Raw genomic sequence first — 21,651 nt, 5'->3', positions numbered from 1 at the left:
ATGATGAAAACCCTGCTTTGGCTGTGGGGCAGAAGTCTCACTCAGAGAGGCTCCAGAGCCGGTGTGGGTGATGCCATGTTTAAGTGCTGCTGTAACTGTTGCCTCACTCAGACAGTCACACCCCACCTCAGCACAGCACCAAGTTACACTGAGCTGAAAAAAACAACCCCCTTCTCCACCCTTCTCCACCCTGACCCCCCTTCTCCGCCCTGATCCCCCCTTCTCCACCCTGACCCCCCTTCTCCACCCTGACCCCCCTTCTCCGCCCTGATCCCCCTTCTCCACCCTGACCCCCCTTCTCCGCCCTGATCCCCCCTTCTCCACCCTGACTCCACCCTCCCCCTCCCTGACTCCCCCTTCTCCACCCTGACTCCACCCTCCCTCCGACTCCCCTTCTCCACCCTGACTCTGCCCTTCTCCACCCTTCTGTACCCTGACCCCCCTTCTCCACCCTGACTTCCTCCTTCTCCACCCTGACCCTCCCTTCTCCACTCTGACTCCATCTTCTCCACCCTGATCCCCTCTTTTCCACCCTGACTTCCCCTTCTCCACCCTGACTCCCCCCTTCTCCACCATGACTCCGCCCTCCCCCTCCCTGACTCCCCTTCTCCACCTGACTCTGCCCTTCTCCACCCTGACCCCCCCTTCTCCACCCTGACTCTGCCCTTCTCCACCCCAACTGCCCCTTCCCACCCTGACTCCCATCCCCCCACCTCCACATCTCCCCTCTCTATCTACCCTGTATTTTCCTATCCCACCTAAAACATTCCTCTCTCTTCCGGTCCACACGTTTCAGTTTGAGTGATGCAGGACTGCCTATTGCAGGGTGTTACAGCCTGACCGCCACACGCTCATTAATCACTGCTGGGGATGTGTGTGGCGTGTGGTGTGTGTGTTTTACAAATCCCGACCTTTTCTTTCTTCACACTCACTGTCTCTCTGGATAAGGGCGGCAGGTAAATCTCTAAAATGTTAAACTGGACGCGTGCCCCGTGGTTAGTTTTACTCACGACTCTTCTCCGGGGTTCGTAACGACCTGAGTCTGAGTGAGGCAATGAGTGTGCATGTCTGTGCACCCCGAGTCGCCCGGGGCAACTGAGCGGGTGGCGGGCAGTCCGCGGAGCGGGGTGGTGGAATGGAACAGGGCGGCGGAGGCGGAGCAGGGTGGTGGAACAGGGTGGCGAAACGGAGAAGGGCGTGGCTGTTGTTTTTGTGGATACTGCTGCGTATGGAGCTCACTCACCCAGGCACATATGGGGGCGGAGACACAGACGCCCCCCAGAGGCTGGATCAGGCTCTGCCAGGACGAGAAGGCAGGGGCCCGGGCACCAGCACCAGCGCCAGAGACGGGGAGGGAGAGGGGGAGGGGTGAAATCTGTTTTGACATTTCTGCGTGTGTGTGTTTGTGTGCTCATACCTGTATCTCCCGCACTGAGGCTGTGTATATGGTGTGTGTGTGTATGGTGTGTGTGTGTGTGTGTATGTGTGTATGTGTGTATGGTGTGTGTGTGTGTGTGTGTATGTGTGTGTGTGTGTGTGTGTATGTGTATGTGTGTTTGGTGTGTGTGTGAGTGTATGTGTGTGTGTGAGCGTGTGTGTGTGTATGTGTGTGTGTGTGTGAGCGTGTGTGTGTATGTGTGTGTGTGTGTGTGTGTGTGTATGTGTTTGGTGTGTGTGTGTGTGTATGTGTGTTTGGTGTGTGTGTGTGTGTGTGTATGTGTGTTTGGTGTGTGTGTGTGTGAGTGTATGTGTGTGTGTGAGCGTGTGTTTGTATGTGTGTGTGTGTGTGTGTGTTGTGGTGTGTGTATGGTTTGGGGTGTGTGTATGTGTTTGTAGTGTAGTGTGTGTGTGAGGTTGTGTGTATGTGTGTGGTGTATGGTGTGTTGTGTGTATGTGTGATGTGTGAGTGTGTGTGTGTGTAGTGGTGTGTGTGTGTGTGTGTGTGGTCTGGTGGGTCTGGATTAGTGTCCCTTGCAGTGAGTGCAGGACTGAGTCTGTGCACTGGAGGCTTTTATGTAAATACAAGGCAAGGGTCACTGATTCCTGTGCATTATTACTGCTCTCTGGGTTAGCAAACCCCTCCCCCTGTCCCAATACCCCCCAGCCCCCCCACCCCCCGTCCTCCCGGGGGTGTTCTGCAGATGTGCTTACATCACGTTGCCCTGGTGCTGTCGTCAGAGGCTGTTTCTGGCTCGCTCAGGGACAGTGGGGGGGCGGGGGGGGATAATGCATGCCTGTTAATGCATGCCTGTGAATGCGTGCCTGTGAATGTTTGCCTGTGAATGTGAAGCTGTGAATGCACACCTGCGAATGCGCAGCTGTGAATGCGTGCCTGTGAATGCGCACCTGTGAATGTGTGACTGTGAATGCGCAGCTGTGAATGTGCCTGTGAATGCATGCCTGTGATTGCGCAGCTGTGAATGCGTGACTGTGAATATGTGCCTGTGAATGCGCGACCGTGAATGTGCGCCAGTGAATGCGCGCCAGTGAATGCGCAACTGTGAATGCGCAACTGTGAATGCGCGACTGTGAATGCGCAGCTGTGAGTGCGTTTGTGCGCAGTCGTATGCTGCACCCTTCTGCAGCGGCTGTTCTCCTCTTGACTGTGTCCAGCAGGTAGGTGGGCTGGGGGAAGGTGTGGGTGTGGGTAGGGGTGGGGGGGTTCGTTTGGGGTTTTTATGGCACAGAGGGCTTGGAGCGTTCAGAATGGCAGTGAGCATGCTCATGGCGTTGCCTGGGAAACAGGATTATTATGACTTTATCATTATGACTTTATTATACCCCCTTTTGTCTTTGGAGTTTTCACAGACACACACAACGCACCATACCAACAACCAACGACGACGACGAAACGCACGGGCCGCATACGACACACACGCACCACACAGCACATTGACACAACACATACACGGATCACACACACTATGAGTCAGAACAGACACACACATATACACACACACACACACACACACACAGACACACACACACACACACACACACATACACACACAATTTCCCCATCATAGCACACTTGTGGTAGTGGAGATGTTGCGCCGGTGTTACCTGAGGGCGTGTGTGACTGTACGGCAGTTATCGTGGTTAAACGCAGAGGAAATGACCAAGTTCCCCACAGCGGCTGGCGCCCGTGGTTCTGAGGGAGAGGGGCCTGTGTGAATATCAGCCTGCTCCTCTGTCCCTGTGGCCAGTAACCACGGACACTGCCTGCGCCTCGGCATGCTACACTGAGCACATCAGCAATAAACTTCCCTAATGACACCAGTATTTAGGGCATAGCCAGTGGAGCGCTCTCAACTCTGTCCATCTCTCTCTCTCTGTCTCCCCCCTCTGTCCCTATACCTCCTCTCCGCCCTCTCTCTCTCTATCATGCTCTCTTCCCCCTCTCTCACCCTTCTGTCCCTATACCTCCTCTCTTCCATACCTCTTCTCCCCCTCTCTCTCTCTGTCCCATACCTCCTCTCCCCTCTCTCTTCCCCCTCTCTCCCCCCTGTCCCCATACCCCCCCCCCCCCCCCAATTCAATTCAAGTTGCTTTATTGGCATGAAATACAAATGTAATTATTGCCAAAGCATACATATAAATAACATGTAAATAGTCATATTAAAATAATAATGATAAATGTTGTAATATATAACAATAACAGCAACAGAAGTAAATCAATAAATATGTACATGTTTATATGGGGTGGGTGGTCACTCACTGTCCCTCAGGTTATGACAGGCTGAAATGAACTGTGCCGCAATTGGGGCTGTTGATCCTTCCCCTAACAGAATTGCACATTTCTCTTCTTTTCATAGGAAAATAATATTATTTATAATTTGGGATAATTTGTAGAAATATTTCTTTCTAATTTGTAAATATTTCGTGCAAGTAAGGAGGACGTGCATCTCTGGTTCCACCTCTCCTGTCTTACAGTGACCACATATTCACACTTCTTTTGGTACCCATGAGTTTTTGTATCTGCCTATTTCAGTTGCAAGCGTGTGGTCACTGAGCCTGTACTTGGTCAAGATCCGTCTCTGCTTTGTATCTCTGACAGAGAAGAGATACTCTGCCTGCGTGTATTTTCTATTTAGGGCCTGATAACAATTCAGTTTATTTTGGGATTGTGTTTCTTTGTTCCAAAGGTCCAGATAGTAGTTTTTGATGTGTTTTATAAGTTGGTTGACTCTAATGGGCTGTTGTGAAGCAGTGCTGCTCTGAAGCTGGTTTGTATTAGTATGTGTTAATGTTAGTCTAGAGAGGTTCAGAACCAGCTAACTGAGGGGATACTTTTCTGGGCTGGGCTCTTGGGTTTGGAGTGCCAAGAATTGTAAGGAGTTTGTTGGAATCATTTTTAGATGTTCAATAAAATGTAATGCCCTTTTTTGAATTCAGCCCTGCATGCATCGTTAGGGGCATTTCTGTGTACTTGTAGTATGTTTTTACAGACTTCTGCATGCAGGTTTTCAGTTGGATGGTTCTCCCACTTAGTTTAGTCTTGTTGACTGAGTGGACCCCATATCTGGCTTCCTTATAGCATGATAGGCTGGATGACACTGTCAAACATTTTTTACCAGATTCTAATAGGAATGTGTATTTTATGGAATCTCCTTTTAATCGCATAGAATGCCCTGTGGGCTTGTTCCTAATGCATTCACTGCTAGACCAAAGTTCCCTGATGCACTGATTTTTAGTCCAAGGTAATCATAGCTTAGTGTGTGTTCTAGGGTAGTGTTTAGAGTAAAGGAGGTATCTGCTTTCCTGAGATCCTGGCTTTTTTTTGGAAGATCATAATCTTCGTATTTTTCAGATTTACTGTCAGGGCCCAGTTCTGACAGTATTGCTACAGCAGATCCAGGTTCTGCTGTAATCCTTGTTCAGTGGGTGACAGGACCAGGTCATCTGCATAGAGCAGAAATGTAACTTCTGTGTTGTTTAGGCTGAGGCCAGGAGCTGAAGATTGTTCCAGTAACACCGCTAACTCATTGATGTAGATATTGAACAATGTTGGACTCAAACTGCAGCCCTGCCTCACCCCACGCCCCTATGTGAAGAAATCAGTTCTTTTTCTTGCCAAGTTTTATTCCACATTTGTTTATTTTTTACATATACCGATTTAATTATGTCATACACTTTAACCCCTATACCACTTTATTGGATAGAATCGAATGCATATTTGAAGTCAGTCAAGCATGCAAAGATTTTTCCATTGCTTTTTTGGGATACCTGTTTACTGCGTTAATCCTGTGCTCTGCGCTGACCCTGCGCTAACCCTGTGCTCTGCGCCTCTTCCTGTTTCAGAGCATGGCGGTTCCAGTCTCCGGGGCGCCCAGCGGTCGTCGTCACGGTTACCCCCGGCCGGGGCACTGAGACCCAATGCTGTCGGGCGGCTGGCGGCGGTCGTCGTCGGCGGTTCCGGCGGGGCCCAGCAGGGGGGGCAGCGCGCGGGGGGGCGGGGTCCCGGGGGGCCTGGTGGTGCTGGAGGCCCAGTATGACTACTCGTACCGCGGGGCGGACGGGCGCCTGGTCTGCATGCGCGAGGGCGAGCGCTTCGTCCTCCTGCGGAAGACCAACGGCGACTGGTGGCACGTCCGGCGGCTCGGGCCCTCGGGCAAGACCCGGCCGCTGTTCGTGCCCGCCTCCTACGTGGTGGAGGTGTCGGGGCCCTCCGCGCCGCCGGCCCCGCCCTGCGCGCCCTCCTCTCCCTCCTCTTCGTCGAACGCCCGCCTCAAGCTGGTGTCCCGAGTGTCGCTCAACCCCTGCTCCCAGATACAGTGCTCAGGTACAGTGAGAGAGTGTGAGTGTGTGTGTGTGTGTGTGAGAGTGTGTGTGTGTGTGTGTGTGTGTGTGTGTGTGTGAGTGTGAGAGTGTTAGTGTGAGAGTGTGTGTGTGTGTGTCTGTGTGTGTGTGTGTGTGTGTGTGAGAGTGTGTGTGTGCGTGTGAGAGTGTGTTAGTGTGAGTGTGTGTGTGTGTGTGTGTGAGAGTGTGTGTGTGGTGTGAGAGTGTGTGTGTGAGTGTGTGTGTGTAGTGTGAGTGTGTGTGTGTGGTGGTGTGTGAGTGGTGTGTGTGTGTGAGTGGTGTGTGAGTGTGGTGAGGGTGAGTGAGTGAGTGAGTGAGTGAGTGAATGTATGTGTGTGTGTGTGTGCTTAAAGATCACCTGTAACTTGAGCATGTTTGCTCTCACAGCCACCAGAACCTTCTGCCACTCTATGGAGGATCTCAACTCCAACAGTGCCTTCCGGGGCAGGGGCCTGGGGCCCGGTGCTTCCCCACCCTGCTTCCCCACCCTGCCCCTCCCCGGGTCCCCTTACCCGAGCACCTCCCCCTCGGGCCACCTCCTGGTTCCCCCCGGCAACGGCGGCCCAATCACGCGCAGCAGGAGCTCCAGCAACCTGCCGCAGAACCCCTATGACCAGCCGGGAGGGGGCGTGGCTGGGGGCGGGGCCACTCCCGTGGGCAGGACCCCCTCCAAGTTCTACAGCCAATGGGACATAGGCGTGGCCACCCCCCAGCACAGCAACATGCAGGTGAGTCCCAGAGCCCCCCTAGCTGCTCACGCCGGCCCCTCCCGTCCACAGTCCGCCAGGTGCATCCCCCCTGTCTGGTCCTGTGTGCTGCCCCCCCGCATCTAGCCTCTGTGCTGCCAGCGCCACTCTAGAGCCCTCCTACAAAACATCTTTACTGTCTTAAATGGGCAGTCAACGAGAAATTAATTTAAGGTAACCCAGAGTACTGTCTGCCCATCCTGATGGTTTCGCTGGGCTTTGATGAGTCCTCTATAAATCTGCTGCAACTCGCCCTGATGCAACGTGCCTCAGTGAGTCCATGCTACTGTGACGCTCAACGCGCTGAAAATTTTACATTCCAGAAACTCGATAGCGGCGTCTCTTCCCACATGTACGTACTGCCAGGGCTACTCACGAACATCCATGGGGCTTACTTAAATTTTTTTGGGTGAACTGACCCTTTAACATCATGCTCCCACTGAAAGAAGTGTTTTCTGTAATAAGCTACCTGAAGCTCGCTAGCTGGCCCACTGCTAGCGCTCCTGTGGATGTGCATATTCAGGCTTTCAGCAGTAGCCAATAAGGCAACTGAAGATGTCGATTTACTACCATATTTGTGTTATTATTGTCTAATAGCATATTCTGGCTCTAAAACAGTTCTGTTCTATGTACAGATAGATACATATGTATGTACCGGCTAAAATCGGTGGAATTATAGATCGGTGTGCTGTCTCTTAATGAATAGGCGTTATGATTGGTCCAAATAAGCCGGTCGCTGCTACGATGGTGTGGCTCCGCCCATTTTGGGTTTTCTGAAGCCCTGCCGTGGCACGTGGCGCTGACTGCCACAGCTGCCACTTACGCTCACACACCTCCGAAATCGTGGGAGAGAGGATTTATGCATGATCGGCTGCTTAGCGTCATAGTCACATGTGCTGGATATCCTGTACGAGAGCGCGCTGCGTGATTATGCTCTCCTCTTTATGCCACGTTGCTCGCTCTCTCTTTCTCTCTCTGTCTGTCTCTCTCCCCTTTCCCTTTCTCTCTCTCTCGTTCTGTATCTCGCAACCTTTCTCCCTCGTGTCTCTAAGCTTCGTAAGCAGGGATTAGCGATGCATTCAGGCCACGCTCTCTGGTTTTAGAGCAGAGATCGCAGAGCGATGTACGTATCCGTTAGATCCCACCGAGGGTCCACCACCCGCAACATCTGTCTGCTCACTGAACAGAACAAAACAAACAATGGTCCGTTCTGGAAAGATGACACAAACATGACTCTGTTCAGGAGAAACAGCACACAACATCAGAGTGTTTGGGTGAAACAGCACACAACATCAGTGTGTTTGGGAAAAGCAGCGTAACATCCATATGTTTGGGGAAAACGACACACAACATCAGTATGTTTGGGAGAAACAGCACACAACATCAGTGTGTTTGGGAGAAACAGCACACAACATCAGCGTGTTTGGGAGAAACAGCACACGCATCACTCCAGGAAAGGTTGTGTGAGGCCTTGCCAGCGATGCTCTGCACAGACGCGAGGCTTCTTCTCCTCTCTGCAGCTCTCTCCTCTGGGCCCTGATGTGGCGCGCAGGTGAAACGCAGTTCATTCGGGCGGGTGCTGCAGACTGCTCTTCCTCTCTGTGTTTTGCGTTTGACTCTTTCACGAGACAGACAGCCTTCCCCTGAGGCTCAGTTCTCGGCAGCGCGTTGACGCGGGTTCGACTCTCGAGTCTAAATCAGGTCTTATCCCGTCATCCAAAATGAAAACCCGCCACATGCGGTCTCACCCCGGTAAGCCCTGGGGTCGGGGGGTAAATTTGAATGCTGCGCTAAATTTGACTTTCTCACCCCCCCCCCCACTCGCATTAAGGGCACAGGAAACAAACACCTCTCAGTCAAACGGTTGTGAGAGAGATGCTCAGAGAGACATGCACGTAAGCGCAGACATACACACACACACACACACACACACAGGCACTCACTCACACATACACTCACAGACACGCACACACACACACACAGACACTCACACACATACACTCACTCACTCACACACACACTCACAGACACGCACACACGCACACTTACACACAGACACGCACACACACACACGTGCACACACATACACTCACAGACACGCACACACTCACACGCGCACATACCGCACCAGGCGGAAATTCTTACGCTGTAGTACGAGGGCATAACTGTCACTTCCTGCTCCTGGCTTTGTAGGTCATATCATCAGAAACTACAACTGTCACTCAGAGATGTGCAGAGAGAACAGAGCAGCACTGATATGATAAAAATGCACTGTTTCTGAGCAGGTAAAAGCTTTGTCTTTCCTGTAGTCTGAGCAGGTAAAAGCTTTGTCTTTCCTGTAGTCTGAGCAGGTAAAAGCTTTGTCTTTCCTGTAGTCTGAGCAGGTAAAAGCTTTGTCTTTCCTGTAGTCTGAGCAGGTAAAAGCTTTGTCTTTCCCGTAGTCTGAGCAGGTAAAAGCTTTGTCTGTCCTGTAGTCTGAGCGGGTAAAAGCTTTGTCTTTCCTGTAGTCTGAGCAGGTAAAAGCTTTGTCTTTCCTGTAGTCTGAGCAGGTAAAAGCTTTGTCTTTCCTGTAGTCTGAGCAGGTAAAAGCTTTGTCTTTCCTGTAGTCTGAGCAGGTAAAAGCTTTGTCTTTCCTGTAGTCTGAGCAGGTAAAAGCTTTGTCTGTCCTGTAGTCTTCTCACCGTTGCTCTTTTAAGCAGTAGATACTGAAAGCCGCCTGCAGGCCTGACCTGTGAACCAGTTCTAGTGCCCCCTGGTGGTAATCTCTCTGCCTCCCAGGGTCCCCAGGCCATTAATGGAACTGAGTGCATTATGTAGCTGGGAGAGCCGTGTAAGCTTTGTGGAAACACATTTTTTCCCTCCAGTGTGTCGTATGATGGTGTGTTTACACATCAACAGAGTCTGGAACTGGATCACCAGAGAGAGAGAGAGGAGAACGAGATAGAGAGAGAGAGAGAGAGAGAGAGAGAGAGAGCTCCATTGACTCTACCCTAAACAAATCTTATAGTCAAATATATTATTTCCAGTCTTTTAACAAGAGAAAGAAGACACGATTTTAAAAATGTTTTTAAACCGTTTTGTTCAAAATGAATTGTTCACATAGGCAGTGGCGTGTCCAGACTTTTTTGACTGGGGTGGCCCAAGTGGGGTACTGACTTATGCAGGGGTGGCATGAAGTACGAGCACACATGCACGCATGCACACGCACGCAGACACGCACACGTCAGAATAGCATCCATTTACCATTTTTGTCTCCACTACACACTACCCATGTCTACTTTAATTCCTAACATTACAGTGTCTTACACTCCTGTGTTTAAAGTTTAATTTAAAAGATAAATAGACCTACCAATCAAGACACAACACAACAAAGTGGCACCATACAAATTCGGTGTTTCCCACAGGATTTTGTGAGACTACGGTGGGTGGACCTCGGACCCTCTAGGGGGGTCTGGGGGCATGGTCCCCCGGAAGAAAATTTTGTACATTTGAAAGTTAAATGCATCGATTTGGTGCACTTTGAAAGCAAAATTAAGAGGCTAGATCTGTGAAGAACTTTGTGCTCTAGTAAACAATTTAATCATAAACACATGGGTCAACACATAAACACAAAAGTCTATAATTAATGCGTGGGGGCCTTTAATACAGATTTATGATTTATTTTATAGGTAGAGGACATGGTATTCATCAACTCTCATTGCCTTTTATAGCTGACATTTGAATTGTACCTCTCCAAAAATGAATAAAATGCTTTTTGTCCATTATAAAGCATATAAATGAGCCCCTTATGAAGGTTTAAGATGAAACATTGCTATCAGATTAAAAAATAAGGCAAAAATGTTGTCACACAATGCGGTACAGTACCTAAATGTGTAATAATTAACTCATGTATGTATTTCTATACTCTGTACTCTCATATGTTTTCTTGTATGGGGATGGGACGATATGAAAACAATTTTCAACCGTCCACCACGTTTTTGCAATGTTCCAACTCTCACGTCATCTCTGTTGCATGCTTCACAAAAACTATTACACTGCTAACGCTTACATTACAGTGTGAAATATCCACATTATATAATACCACTAACCTATTTAAAGATACTCAATTTCAAAAATAACGTATATGACAGAAATATTTTCAGCAATAATTCTTACATAGCAATGATGAAATCTCCTCTATGTTCAGTAGATGGCGACAGAGACAGTAAAGCAATACTGTATATTCGCTTCTGTTTTGCTCGATGTCAGCTAGGTCAGCAAACATACGGCTTAGCTATGCCCAGAAGTCCTCAATAATAATAATAGTATTTTACAAGAAATTACGAAAAATCGTTGACCACGTTTCGTTAGGTGCAGCGTCTTTAACTGAGTGAATGCGTAAGTGAATGCGAGGATAAGAAAATTTCCGGTTACGCTGATCTATAAAATGCTATTCCAAAAGCAGAATTAGACATGTTATACATCGTTAGAAAGCTTATACTCTCACCTACTGAATAAATGAATTGTCAGTCAAGCCAGACTGTACAAAAAAGGGCCCTCATGCTTTGAAGTCCTTTTTTCTTCCGGTTGCACTGGAGGAGACATTCGGATGAAAAGTGCCATGCAGAAATGGAACGTACGGGAAATGAAAATGTTTGTAAAACAGAATGTTATAAAATATGACAAATATATTTATACCGTGGTCTGGGTGAATACTCGATTCTGATTGGCTGGAAGATACGCGTTAAAACTGCTTGACGCACAAGTTGTTTGGGTCTAGTTTAATCACCGTCCTAAATTCATATGCTGCCTGGTCTGCTAACCAATGTATGTAACCATAGTAACATGCTGAAACAGTAGCAAGCCTAGTAAACAACTTTGTAACTAGATTGTTCCAGCCAAAAATAGTTTATAATTTGAGGACAGATTGCCCCAAAACCTAAACAGCCCCTCGGCATATTTTAAAGTTTGGCGCTTGACCCTGATAAAAGCGGAATGATACTGTCCTGGGCGTGCGTTTAAAAGGTGTGAACTCTGTGTGACCCCACCCCCTGTGAATGTGTCTCCGCCTCCTGTGCCCTGCAGCTGGCTGCGCAGTCCTACATTTCCCAGAATTCCCTGATGGAGTCGCCGCTGTACAGCAACCTGCAGGAGGTGAAGAGGCAGCAGGCGGAGCCGCCCAGCCCGCGGCCGGGACAGCGCCCCCTGCAGGTCATGGACCTGTGGGAGCAGTACCTGGACCCTGCCTCAGGCCGCTGCTTCTACGTCAACAGCGTCACGCAGGAGCGGTCCTGGAAACCGCCACGCCGCGCCCGCACACCCAACAGGGTACCGCTCACACACGCCCGCACACCCAACAGGGTACCGCTCACACACGCCCGCACACCCAACAGGGTACCGCTCACACACGCCCGCACACCCAACAGGGACCGCTCACAACACGGGCCGCCCACACAACAGGCCGCACACCCGCACACCCAACAGGGTACCGCTCACACACGCCAGCACACCCAACAGGGTACCGCTCACACACGCCGCGCCGCACACCCAACAGGGTACCGCTCACACACGCCGCGCCCGCACACCCAACAGGGTACCGCTCACACACGCCAGCACACCCAACAGGGTACCGCTCACACACGCCCGCACACCCAACAGGGTACCGCTCACACACGCCCGCACACCCAACAGGGTACCGCTCACACACGCCAGCACACCCAACAGGGTACCGCTCACACACGCGCTGCCGCACACCCAACAGGGTACCGCTCACACACGCCAGCACACCCAACAGGGTACCGCTCAACACACGCCCGCACACCCAACAGGGTACCGCTCACACACGCCGCACACCCAACAGGGTACCGCTCACACGCGCCCGCACACCCAACAGGGTACCGCTCACACACGCCGCGCCCGCACACCCAACAGGGTACCGCTCACACACGCCCGCACACCCAACAGGGTACCGCTCACACACGCCACGCCCGCACACCCAACAGGGTACCGCTCACACACGCCCGCACACCCAACAGGGTACCGCTCACACACGCTGCGCCAGCACACCCAACAGGGTACCGCTCACACACGCCCGCACACCCAACAGGGTACCGCTCGCACACGCCCACACACCCAACAGGGTACCGCTCACACACGCCACGCCCGCACACCCAACAGGGTACCGCTCACACACGCCCTGTTGGGTACCGCTCACACACGCCGCGCCCGCACACCCAACAGGGTACCGCTTACACACACCCGCACACATACACACACGCCCGCACACCCAACAGGGTACCGCTCGCACACGCCCGCACACCCAACAGGGTACCGCTCACACACGCCCGCACACCCAACAGGGTACCGCTCACACACGCCCGCACACCCAACAGGGTACCGCTCAACACACACCACGCCCGCACACCCAACAGGTACCGCTCACACACGCCCGCACACCCAACAGGGTACCGCTCACACACGCCCGCACACCCAACAGGGTACCGCTCACACACGCCCGCACACCCAACAGGGTACCGCTCACACACGCCGCGCCCGCACACCCAACAGGGTACCGCTCACACACGCCGCACATATACACACACAGGCACACATATACACACACACACGCACATATACGCACACAGGCACACACACACACGCACATACACACACGCACACACACATATACGCACACGGGCACACATATACACACACGCACGCACATATACACACGCACGCACATATACGCACACGGGCACACATATACACCCACCCACGCACATATACACACACACATGCACACGCACTCTTGCACATACGCACTACACACACACACACTTGCACATACGCACCGCACACACACACACTTGCACATATACACCGCACACACACACGCCCGCACACCCAACAGGGTACCGCTCACACACGCCCGCACACCCAACAGGGTACCGCTCACACACGCCAGCACACCCAACAGGGTACCGCTCACACACGCCCGCACACCCAACAGGGTACCGCTCACACACGCCAGCACACCCAACAGGGTACCGCTCACACACGCCCGCACACCCAACAGGGTACCGCTCACACACGCCGCGCCCGCACACCCAACAGGGTACCGCTCACACACGCCGCACATATACACACACAGGCACACATATACGCACACAGGCGCACACACACACGCACATACACACACGCACACACACATATACGCACACGGGCACACATATACACCCACCCACGCACATATACACACACACATGCACACGCACTCTTGCACATACGCACTACACACACACACACTTGCACATACGCACCGCACACACACACACACACTTGCACATATACACCGCACACACACACGCTTGCACACACACGCACTCACTCTTGTCTGTCTGTCTGTCTGTCGCAGGTGAGTCCAGTTCCAGGAGGAACATTTCCCCGTGACGCCAACCACCTCTCAGTGCCCGACGCAGTGACGGGAAATGGCAGCATACACAGGGTACAGTGTGTGTGTGTGTGTGTGTGTGTGTGTGTGTGTGTGAATGAGGAAACTCAGTACAACACACAATGGGCCCTAACCAGCTCTTCTCATTTCATTCTTCCTGAACTGCCCCACTGAAGTAGACCCACAGCACGAATTGTATACTGTACACACATTTAACACTGCACACACACAAACACACAGACCCTCGGACCCATCCACACACTGGATCAGAGTCTTAACAGATACCAGACCATGGGGCCCATCCACACACTGGAACAGAGTCTTAACAGATACCAGACCATGGGGCCCATCCACACACTGGATCAGAGTCTTAACAGATACCAGACCATGGGGCCCATCCACACACTGGAACAGAGTCTTAACAGATACCAGACCATGGGGCCCATCCACACACTGGAACAGAGCCTTAACAGATACCAGACCATGGGGCCCATCCACACACTGGAACAGAGCCTTAACAGATACCAGACCATGGGGCCCATCCACACACTGGAACAGAGCCTTAACAGATACCAGACCATGGGGCCCATCCACACACTGGAACAGAGCCTTAACAGATACCAGACCATGGGGCCCATCCACACACTGGAACAGAGCCTTAACAGATACCAGACCACGGGGCCCATCCATACACTGGAACAGAGCCTTAACAGATACCAGACCATGGGGCCCATCCACACACTGGAACAGAGCCTTAACAGATACCAGACCATGGGGCCCATCCACACACTGGAACAGAGCCTTAACAGATACCAGACCATGGGGCCCATCCACACACTGGAACAGAGCCTTAACAGATACCCAGACCATGGGGCCCATCCACACTCTGGAACAGAGCCTTAACAGATACCAGACCATGGGGCCCATCCACACACTGGAACAGAGCCTTAACAGATACCAGACCATGGGGCCCATCCACACACTGGAACAGAGCCTTAACAGATACCAGACCATGGGGCCCATCCACACACTGGAACAGAGCCTTAACAGATACCAGACCATGGGGCCCATCCACACACTGGAACAGAGCCTTAACAGATACCAGACCATGGGGCCCATCCACACACTGGAACAGAGCCTTAACAGATACCAGACCATGGGGCCCATCCACACACTGGAACAGAGCCTTAACAGATACCAGACCATGGGGCCCTCCCACACTGGACTGGTGTTTTTTTTTTCATTGTATGGCGGCATGTAGCAGTAAAATAAATGCATTTAACCCTCTATGGTACGCATTATGATGCCAGTTTATAAAAAAATGTTTGCACTGTTTTCTTGTTATAAAATAGATCAAGTAAACATAATTTAAAGAAATTTTCAAGAAATAATTTTTTTGGGGTACACTTTGGGGTGCGTTACCTTAAAGCAACACCGTACCATAATGGTAAGGAATGAAAAAAGAGAGTTACTGTTTAAAATTTGAATAAAATTTATTACTATACTAATTGAAAATATTCAATCTCCTCACCAGTTTAAAATGCATGCCATTTGAAATAGAAAAACATTAAAAATTAACTCTTTTCATAAGTTTGTTTCTCTGAACGTTACCCTCAGACAACATTGTACCATTGTGGAACAGCCCATAGGAATGAATACGTTAAAGAGTGTAAGCATATTTCAGCAAACTTTATATCAACAATCTATCAAACCAAACTATCATAACCCTCTTCAAAACAAGATAGTGAATCATATTTCAGTGTTTGATCATTTGTGTTACATTTAAATGCTTGTTTTCAGTTTCCTGGTGTGTGTCTTTCCTGACATATGCTGCCACCATTTGTTGTGTTGCTGCCATCTTTGCCAAATTTTATCAAATTTATCTAGGTTAATCTGTAGAGATAAAAAAAACATTATGATGACTGTTATGCTTTTGTACAGTATTTAAATCTAAATACACAATACCAAAAAATGTCATGGTAGGAATTCATAATGGTATGGTGTTACCTCAAGGCAACATTTGCATTTTAACAATTTTCCATTACTTAATTATCAAATAAAGTACATTAAACAAATAAAAATGAAACTTTACTATCCTATTATTGTGAATCCAATTTTTTCCAGATTGTAAAATGACAGAAAAAGACATTTTCAGACCAATTTTGTCGAGAGAGATGATGGAGCTGAGCCATGTGACGAAGGCCGCAAAAAAGGGATTCAACTTGGCCTCTAGAGAGTTATGTGACAAATTAAAACACTGCTATTAGTTTCCTTGGGGCCCTCCCTTTTTAAAAAAGTATTGCATCATAAATAAGGATGTATTGTGTGAGTGTAGAAGTCCAAAAATGGGTATGTTACCTAGAGGCAACGCGGTACCATAGAGGGTTAAGAGCTGAATACAGAGAGGCAGTTGTGACTCCTTTCGAAAGTTGATTCCACTCAGTAAATATGTAATTAAAAGTCTAATGTCGGATCAGTTTTACGTATTAAGCGTTCTCTCGTTAATATATGGGTAATCAAAGGCCGTAATTAGACTGATCTCCTTCATCAAAGCAGAACGGATCCGCGTAATTAGTGGAAGCAGAGCGCAGCTGTCTTCCCTCACGTCAAAACAGCCTTTTATATTTGGTTTTTATGTTCTAGTCTTCTTCTATTCCAGTTGAGTTCTTCTTTTTCTGCTTTATTAGCCCGGGCCTCATTAAGTTCATTCATGTTTCTTTTACCTCATTAGTGCTCCCACTGCAACAATAATGTCATCATATAACACACACACACACACACAGAAACACACCACACACACACACACACACACAGAAACACACCACACACACACTACAAACACATACGCGCGCACACATCACTCACACACGCACCGCACACACACACACACACACACACACAGACCACGCATCACACACACGCGCACACACACACAGACCACAAATCGTGCACACACACTCACACACACACACACAGACACTACACACTCATACACACACCCACCACACACCTCACACACACAGACCACACATCGCACACACACCACACACACACACATGCACTCACACACACACACACACACACAGAAACACACTCACACACCCACACACACACACACACACACACACACACATGCACAAACACACACACGCGCACTCTGGCACACACACACAAAGTGCCAGATGGGTGGATTGATGCTTTGGATGTGTAGAAGGGTTGGTTGAGAATTAAGTACATACATTCTCAGGATTGTTTGTTCATATATAGCTGATGGCTCTCTCTCTCTCTCTGTTGCCTTTGTGTAGTGACCTGGGGTCTAAGTTCACTGTGTCTCATGTTCCAGATTAGAGAGAGACGCTGGAGCCAAATTAAAAAGGGGATTACCGCTCTTCTACCCCCCCCCCACCCCCCCAACACTCTTTATGTATTTATTTATTATTGCTTCCCTGAAACAGCGTTTTTGTCCAGATAATCCTGGGAAATGCTGCGGAGGTAATGCCTCTCGGATCAGATGCAAATCCGGAGTGTTCCGCCTCGCACACTCATGGAATGTCTGTGTGTTGGTGATTGGTCGGAATGTGTCTGTGTGTTGGTGATTGGTCAGAATGTGTCTGTGTGTTGCTGATTGGTTGGAATGTGTCTGTATGTTGCTGATTGGTTTGATTGTGTCTGTATGTTGGTGATTGGTTGGAATATGTCTGTATGTTGGTAATTGGTTGGAATGTGTCTGTATGTTGCTGATTGGTTAGAATGTGTCTGTATGTTGGTGATTGGTCGGAATGTGTCTGTGTGTTGCTGATTGGTTAGAATGTGTCTGTATGTTGCTGATTGGTTTGATTGTGTCTGTATGTTGGTGATTGGTTGGAATGTGTCTGTATGTTGGTGATTGGTTGAGAGGTGTCTATGTTGGAGATTGGTTGGAATGTGTCTGTGTGTTGATGATTGGTTGAAGTGTTGATCACTTAGTAGCGTTAAGTGCTGATTGGCATTGGCATTGCACTCCTGGCTTGTGTGCTGTGCTAGAAAGCGTACCCCATACCCTTAGGGGACCGGTAGACCCCTTGACTGTTGGGACCCTGCTGTTGTTGCATTTTTTCATTTCACCTGTATCTACCGTTCATGTCGTCCTTTCCTAAATTCATAGGTGCTTCTGAAGAGCCACAGCGCTAGTATCTATTGTAACAGTTCAGCTTTTGCAGTTGTCCTGTTTACTGGTGTGAGTTTGGGGTTTCCGCCTCTGTTTTTGGCAACATCGCCCTACTCTCTTTCTGTAGCTTCCTCCTTCTGCTGGGCGGGGGGGTGGGGGGTGGGGTGGGGTGGGGTGGGGGGGCGGTTGTGCACTGATAGGGCGGCCTTCCGCTTTGAGAGGGGAAGTGAGTAACGAAAAAACAGCAGCGGTGAGGGTCGCGGCACTGGATTTACCCGGAGCGCGTAGCACGTGCGTGTTCGTGAGTGTGTACGTGTGTGTGTGTGTGTGTGTGTACGCCAGCGTGTGCACCCTGGCCGTTCTCCCTGGCAGCTCAGTGCTTTATCCTGGTGTTTTTAGTGGGTCGCCGCGTGCCTTGCCGGGGCTGATGGGCTTTGTAGTGTAAATCCTGCGTGTGCCTGCAGGACAGTGTGTGAGTATTCCTCTCTGTGACTGCGTATTAGACCGGGTTTTTGAGTGGGGTGGGCTGATTCTCCCGACAGAAGGGGCCTGGGTTTGTGAAGTGACTGGCGACCAAGAATGTGAGTGTATGGCAGTATCCGAGTGATGGTAAAAGTGCATAAGGTATACACCGGTGCATGCGGGTGTGTAAGAGTGTGTGTTTGTCACTGTGGAGTGAGAGGCAGGGCGTAATGGTGTTATTTCAGTGTGCGAGTGTGTATGTCACTGTGAGTTTGTATAAATGTGTCTAAGATGTGTCTTTACGAGCATGCAGCATTAGTGTCTGTGCTCCATGAGGCGTTTCTGTGTGATCGTTTGACTGATGTGCTGTGTCAGTGTGACACGTCTTAGTTTGATTGATGTGTTGCGTCCATGAAATAGGTCTTGATGTATGTCTGTATGTTTGTGGTGCCTTGATTGTATGTGTGTGTGTGCGCGCGCGCATGTGTGTGCTATGTTGTACCCGCATGAACAGTTGTTCCTCTGACCACACTTATTTAATGTTTAATCGGGCTAAATCATTTAAAGGATTTCCTTTGCTCTGGTGAGCAGTGCAAGCTGAGGGTTACACTTCACTGGTGGCTGATACAAGGGTAGAAACATCACTTTCCTGTTTTCATGGAAAAAGAAAAAAAAACAGTTTCATTGTAATTAATGTTTGTTTCTGACACTGCATACTTTCAGTTGTATTGGAACAATACCAGAGTCTTTAGAACTCACTCTTTCAAAGACCATTTATTTGATTTGTATTTGCAGCTGTATACAATCTTTGATGTTAATTTAAGTTAAATAATGTTATTCTGCATAAGTACCTGTTTTAGATTGTAATTGTGTTGTAAATAAATAGTTTTTTTTCTGAGAAAATAGTCTTTATTACCTTTTGACTTTGGTAAAATGGAAACCTTCAGATCAGCTGCGTTTAGATAGCGGTGCATTAGATAAGGATGGAAATTCAGCATTCGCTTTTAATTAGTTTGAAGCTTGCTCATCCCGTTTCCATTAAAGTAGAAGACATTACCTCAGATTCAGTCAACATGTCTCATCAACTTTGTCCCACAATTAAATGCGAGCATTTGATTTTCTCTCAGCTAAAACTAGTTTGGAAAGTTCAGCAGCTGCCAAACTCGACCCTGCCAAGCTGTACGTTTTAGGAAGAAAACAAACTGTGGTGCGGCCGTTAAAGAAAAGCACTGATTGAGTCCAGGCTAACGTTTCCCGTGGAGGTAGGATGGAGGGGAACTCAGGGCCAGATGCTGGAGTTGGCCTGCCTGTATATTTTGGCCAGGATGGGTTGGCGAGTTCTGGCATTTAGCGGATCTTCTGTTGGCCGTCTGTCTTCCCCTTTTCTCTCTGCCGCTGGGGATGTGCTGGTTTCCTTCCCTGCTGTCCCTCGGCTGTCTCGCTCGATGTGTTCTCAGTCCTCGAGCTCAACCTGCTGTCTTCCCTTGGAGCGTCTTCTCTCTTTCACCACCACATAGAGAGGTAGAGGTTGCACTTTCTACACCTTGACGTGTTTCTGCTTTTTTAAAATGACTTTCGCGTACAAAGACTCTCCTATTGCTGTGTGCTTTTCTGTCACAAGCTTCTGAGATTTGGCGATATTTGTATTTCAAACATTACATGACGTTGCGTTACAATCACTTGGCAGTAGTGGGGAACATCAGTGGCTCATTCGCGGTATTGCTAAGAAGGCACGGATGCCCATTTATGACCACTAAGTCTGATATTCACCTAACAAACAAAAGCTTGTATTGTAACAATAGAAAGTCTGACAAGCTAGATAACCTATGTTTACACAGCTAGACATAACATTATCCAAACGGAAATCAAGGAAATCAATGGAAATCGAGGTAGAAAGAGAAAAAAGATTGGTTGTATGTTTGTAATTGGCTGAATATATATCTGTGTGTTGCTGATTGGTTGAGATAAATTTGCCTGTTGGTGATTGATTGAGATAAATGTGTATGTTGTTGAACGGTTGGGATTAATCTGTATGTTGTTAATTGTTTGAGGTAAATCTGTGCGTTGATGGTTGGTTATTAATGTGTACGTTGGTAAATGGTTGGTTATAAATCTGTATGTTGGTAATTGTTTGAGGTAAATCTGTGTGTTGATGGTTGGTTATTAATGCGTACGTTGGTAAATGGTTGGTTATAAATCTGTATGTTGGTAATTGTTTGAGTTAAATCTGTGTGTTGATGGTTGGTTATTAATGTGTACGTTGGTGAGATGTGTTTTTGCACTTGTGTCTGTTGCAGCTCACCCCTGACTTCACCAAACGTGGCCAGGATGGCCAGAGTGCCTGGGAGCTGAGACAGGTGGGTTTTCCTTTGATTGAACGCAGTCGGCAGGACGAAACCCGGGCGTGGACACCCGCACTAACATGGCATCATCACACCTGAAAAACCAGCAGCGTCGCGTTTAGCTTCACACTCACGACCTTTAGAATGACCTTTCCAAGGAATAGCTTTAGTCTGTCAATCACTAGTCAGAAGTTTCTCAGGATTAGCCTCTTAGTGAAAACGTGCTCTATAATCCAACTCCATACTTTAAGTCATGTGATGCTTTAACTTTGGTCTCGTGACTGCAGTAGTTTCCGATGAAACGCCGAAGGGTTCACTGCACGTTACGTGTAACGCGTTAACACGTCAAAGCAAAAAGCGCGTTAACACGTGAACACCCATCCAATCCCGGTGCAGAAATCAGAATAAATTTGCATTGCAGTAAGACAGGTGTTGTCACACCTATGTCAGTTTATGAGAAGATGACCCAGTGTCCACGACAGGACGAGTCCGTGCCTGAGCCAGTTCATGAGATGATGACCTAGTGCCTATGGCAGGATGAGCTTAGCCTATAGCTTAGCACCATAGCTCAAATATCGGCGTCTCAGTTAAAATTAAACCACACTTTCAGTTTTAAGTTAACACAGCCAACACCCTGCATACAATTATTCTCTTTATGACAGTTAACAGAAAACATACAGTATTGTTAAACATTAGCAATATTTTAGCTTGCTGTTGCTAACATTA

At 48.9% G+C, this 21,651-nt stretch overlaps 1 protein-coding gene across 5 annotated transcripts in view; it reads left to right on the top strand.

The window, feature by feature from the left end:
* The window catches only part of arhgap9 (Rho GTPase activating protein 9), a 56,680-nt gene that overhangs the window by 11,258 nt on the left and 23,771 nt on the right, over window positions 1-21,651 (top strand). For all 5 annotated transcript variants that reach the window (XM_064305989.1, XM_064305992.1, XM_064305988.1 and 2 more), the window contains exons 2-6: window positions 5,302-5,782; window positions 6,187-6,527; window positions 11,610-11,852; window positions 13,939-14,028; window positions 20,881-20,940. In XM_064305989.1, the coding sequence (XP_064162059.1) occupies window positions 5,377-5,782; window positions 6,187-6,527; window positions 11,610-11,852; window positions 13,939-14,028; window positions 20,881-20,940 (1,140 nt within the window). In that variant the 5' untranslated portion in view covers window positions 5,302-5,376. The remainder of the gene's footprint in view (window positions 1-5,301; window positions 5,783-6,186; window positions 6,528-11,609; window positions 11,853-13,938; window positions 14,029-20,880; window positions 20,941-21,651) is intronic.

Source organism: Anguilla rostrata, chromosome 13 (genome assembly GCF_018555375.3).
Source record: "Anguilla rostrata isolate EN2019 chromosome 13, ASM1855537v3, whole genome shotgun sequence".
NCBI lineage: Eukaryota > Metazoa > Chordata > Actinopteri > Anguilliformes > Anguillidae > Anguilla > Anguilla rostrata.
This window is presented reverse-complemented; position numbering and strand designations above follow the sequence as displayed.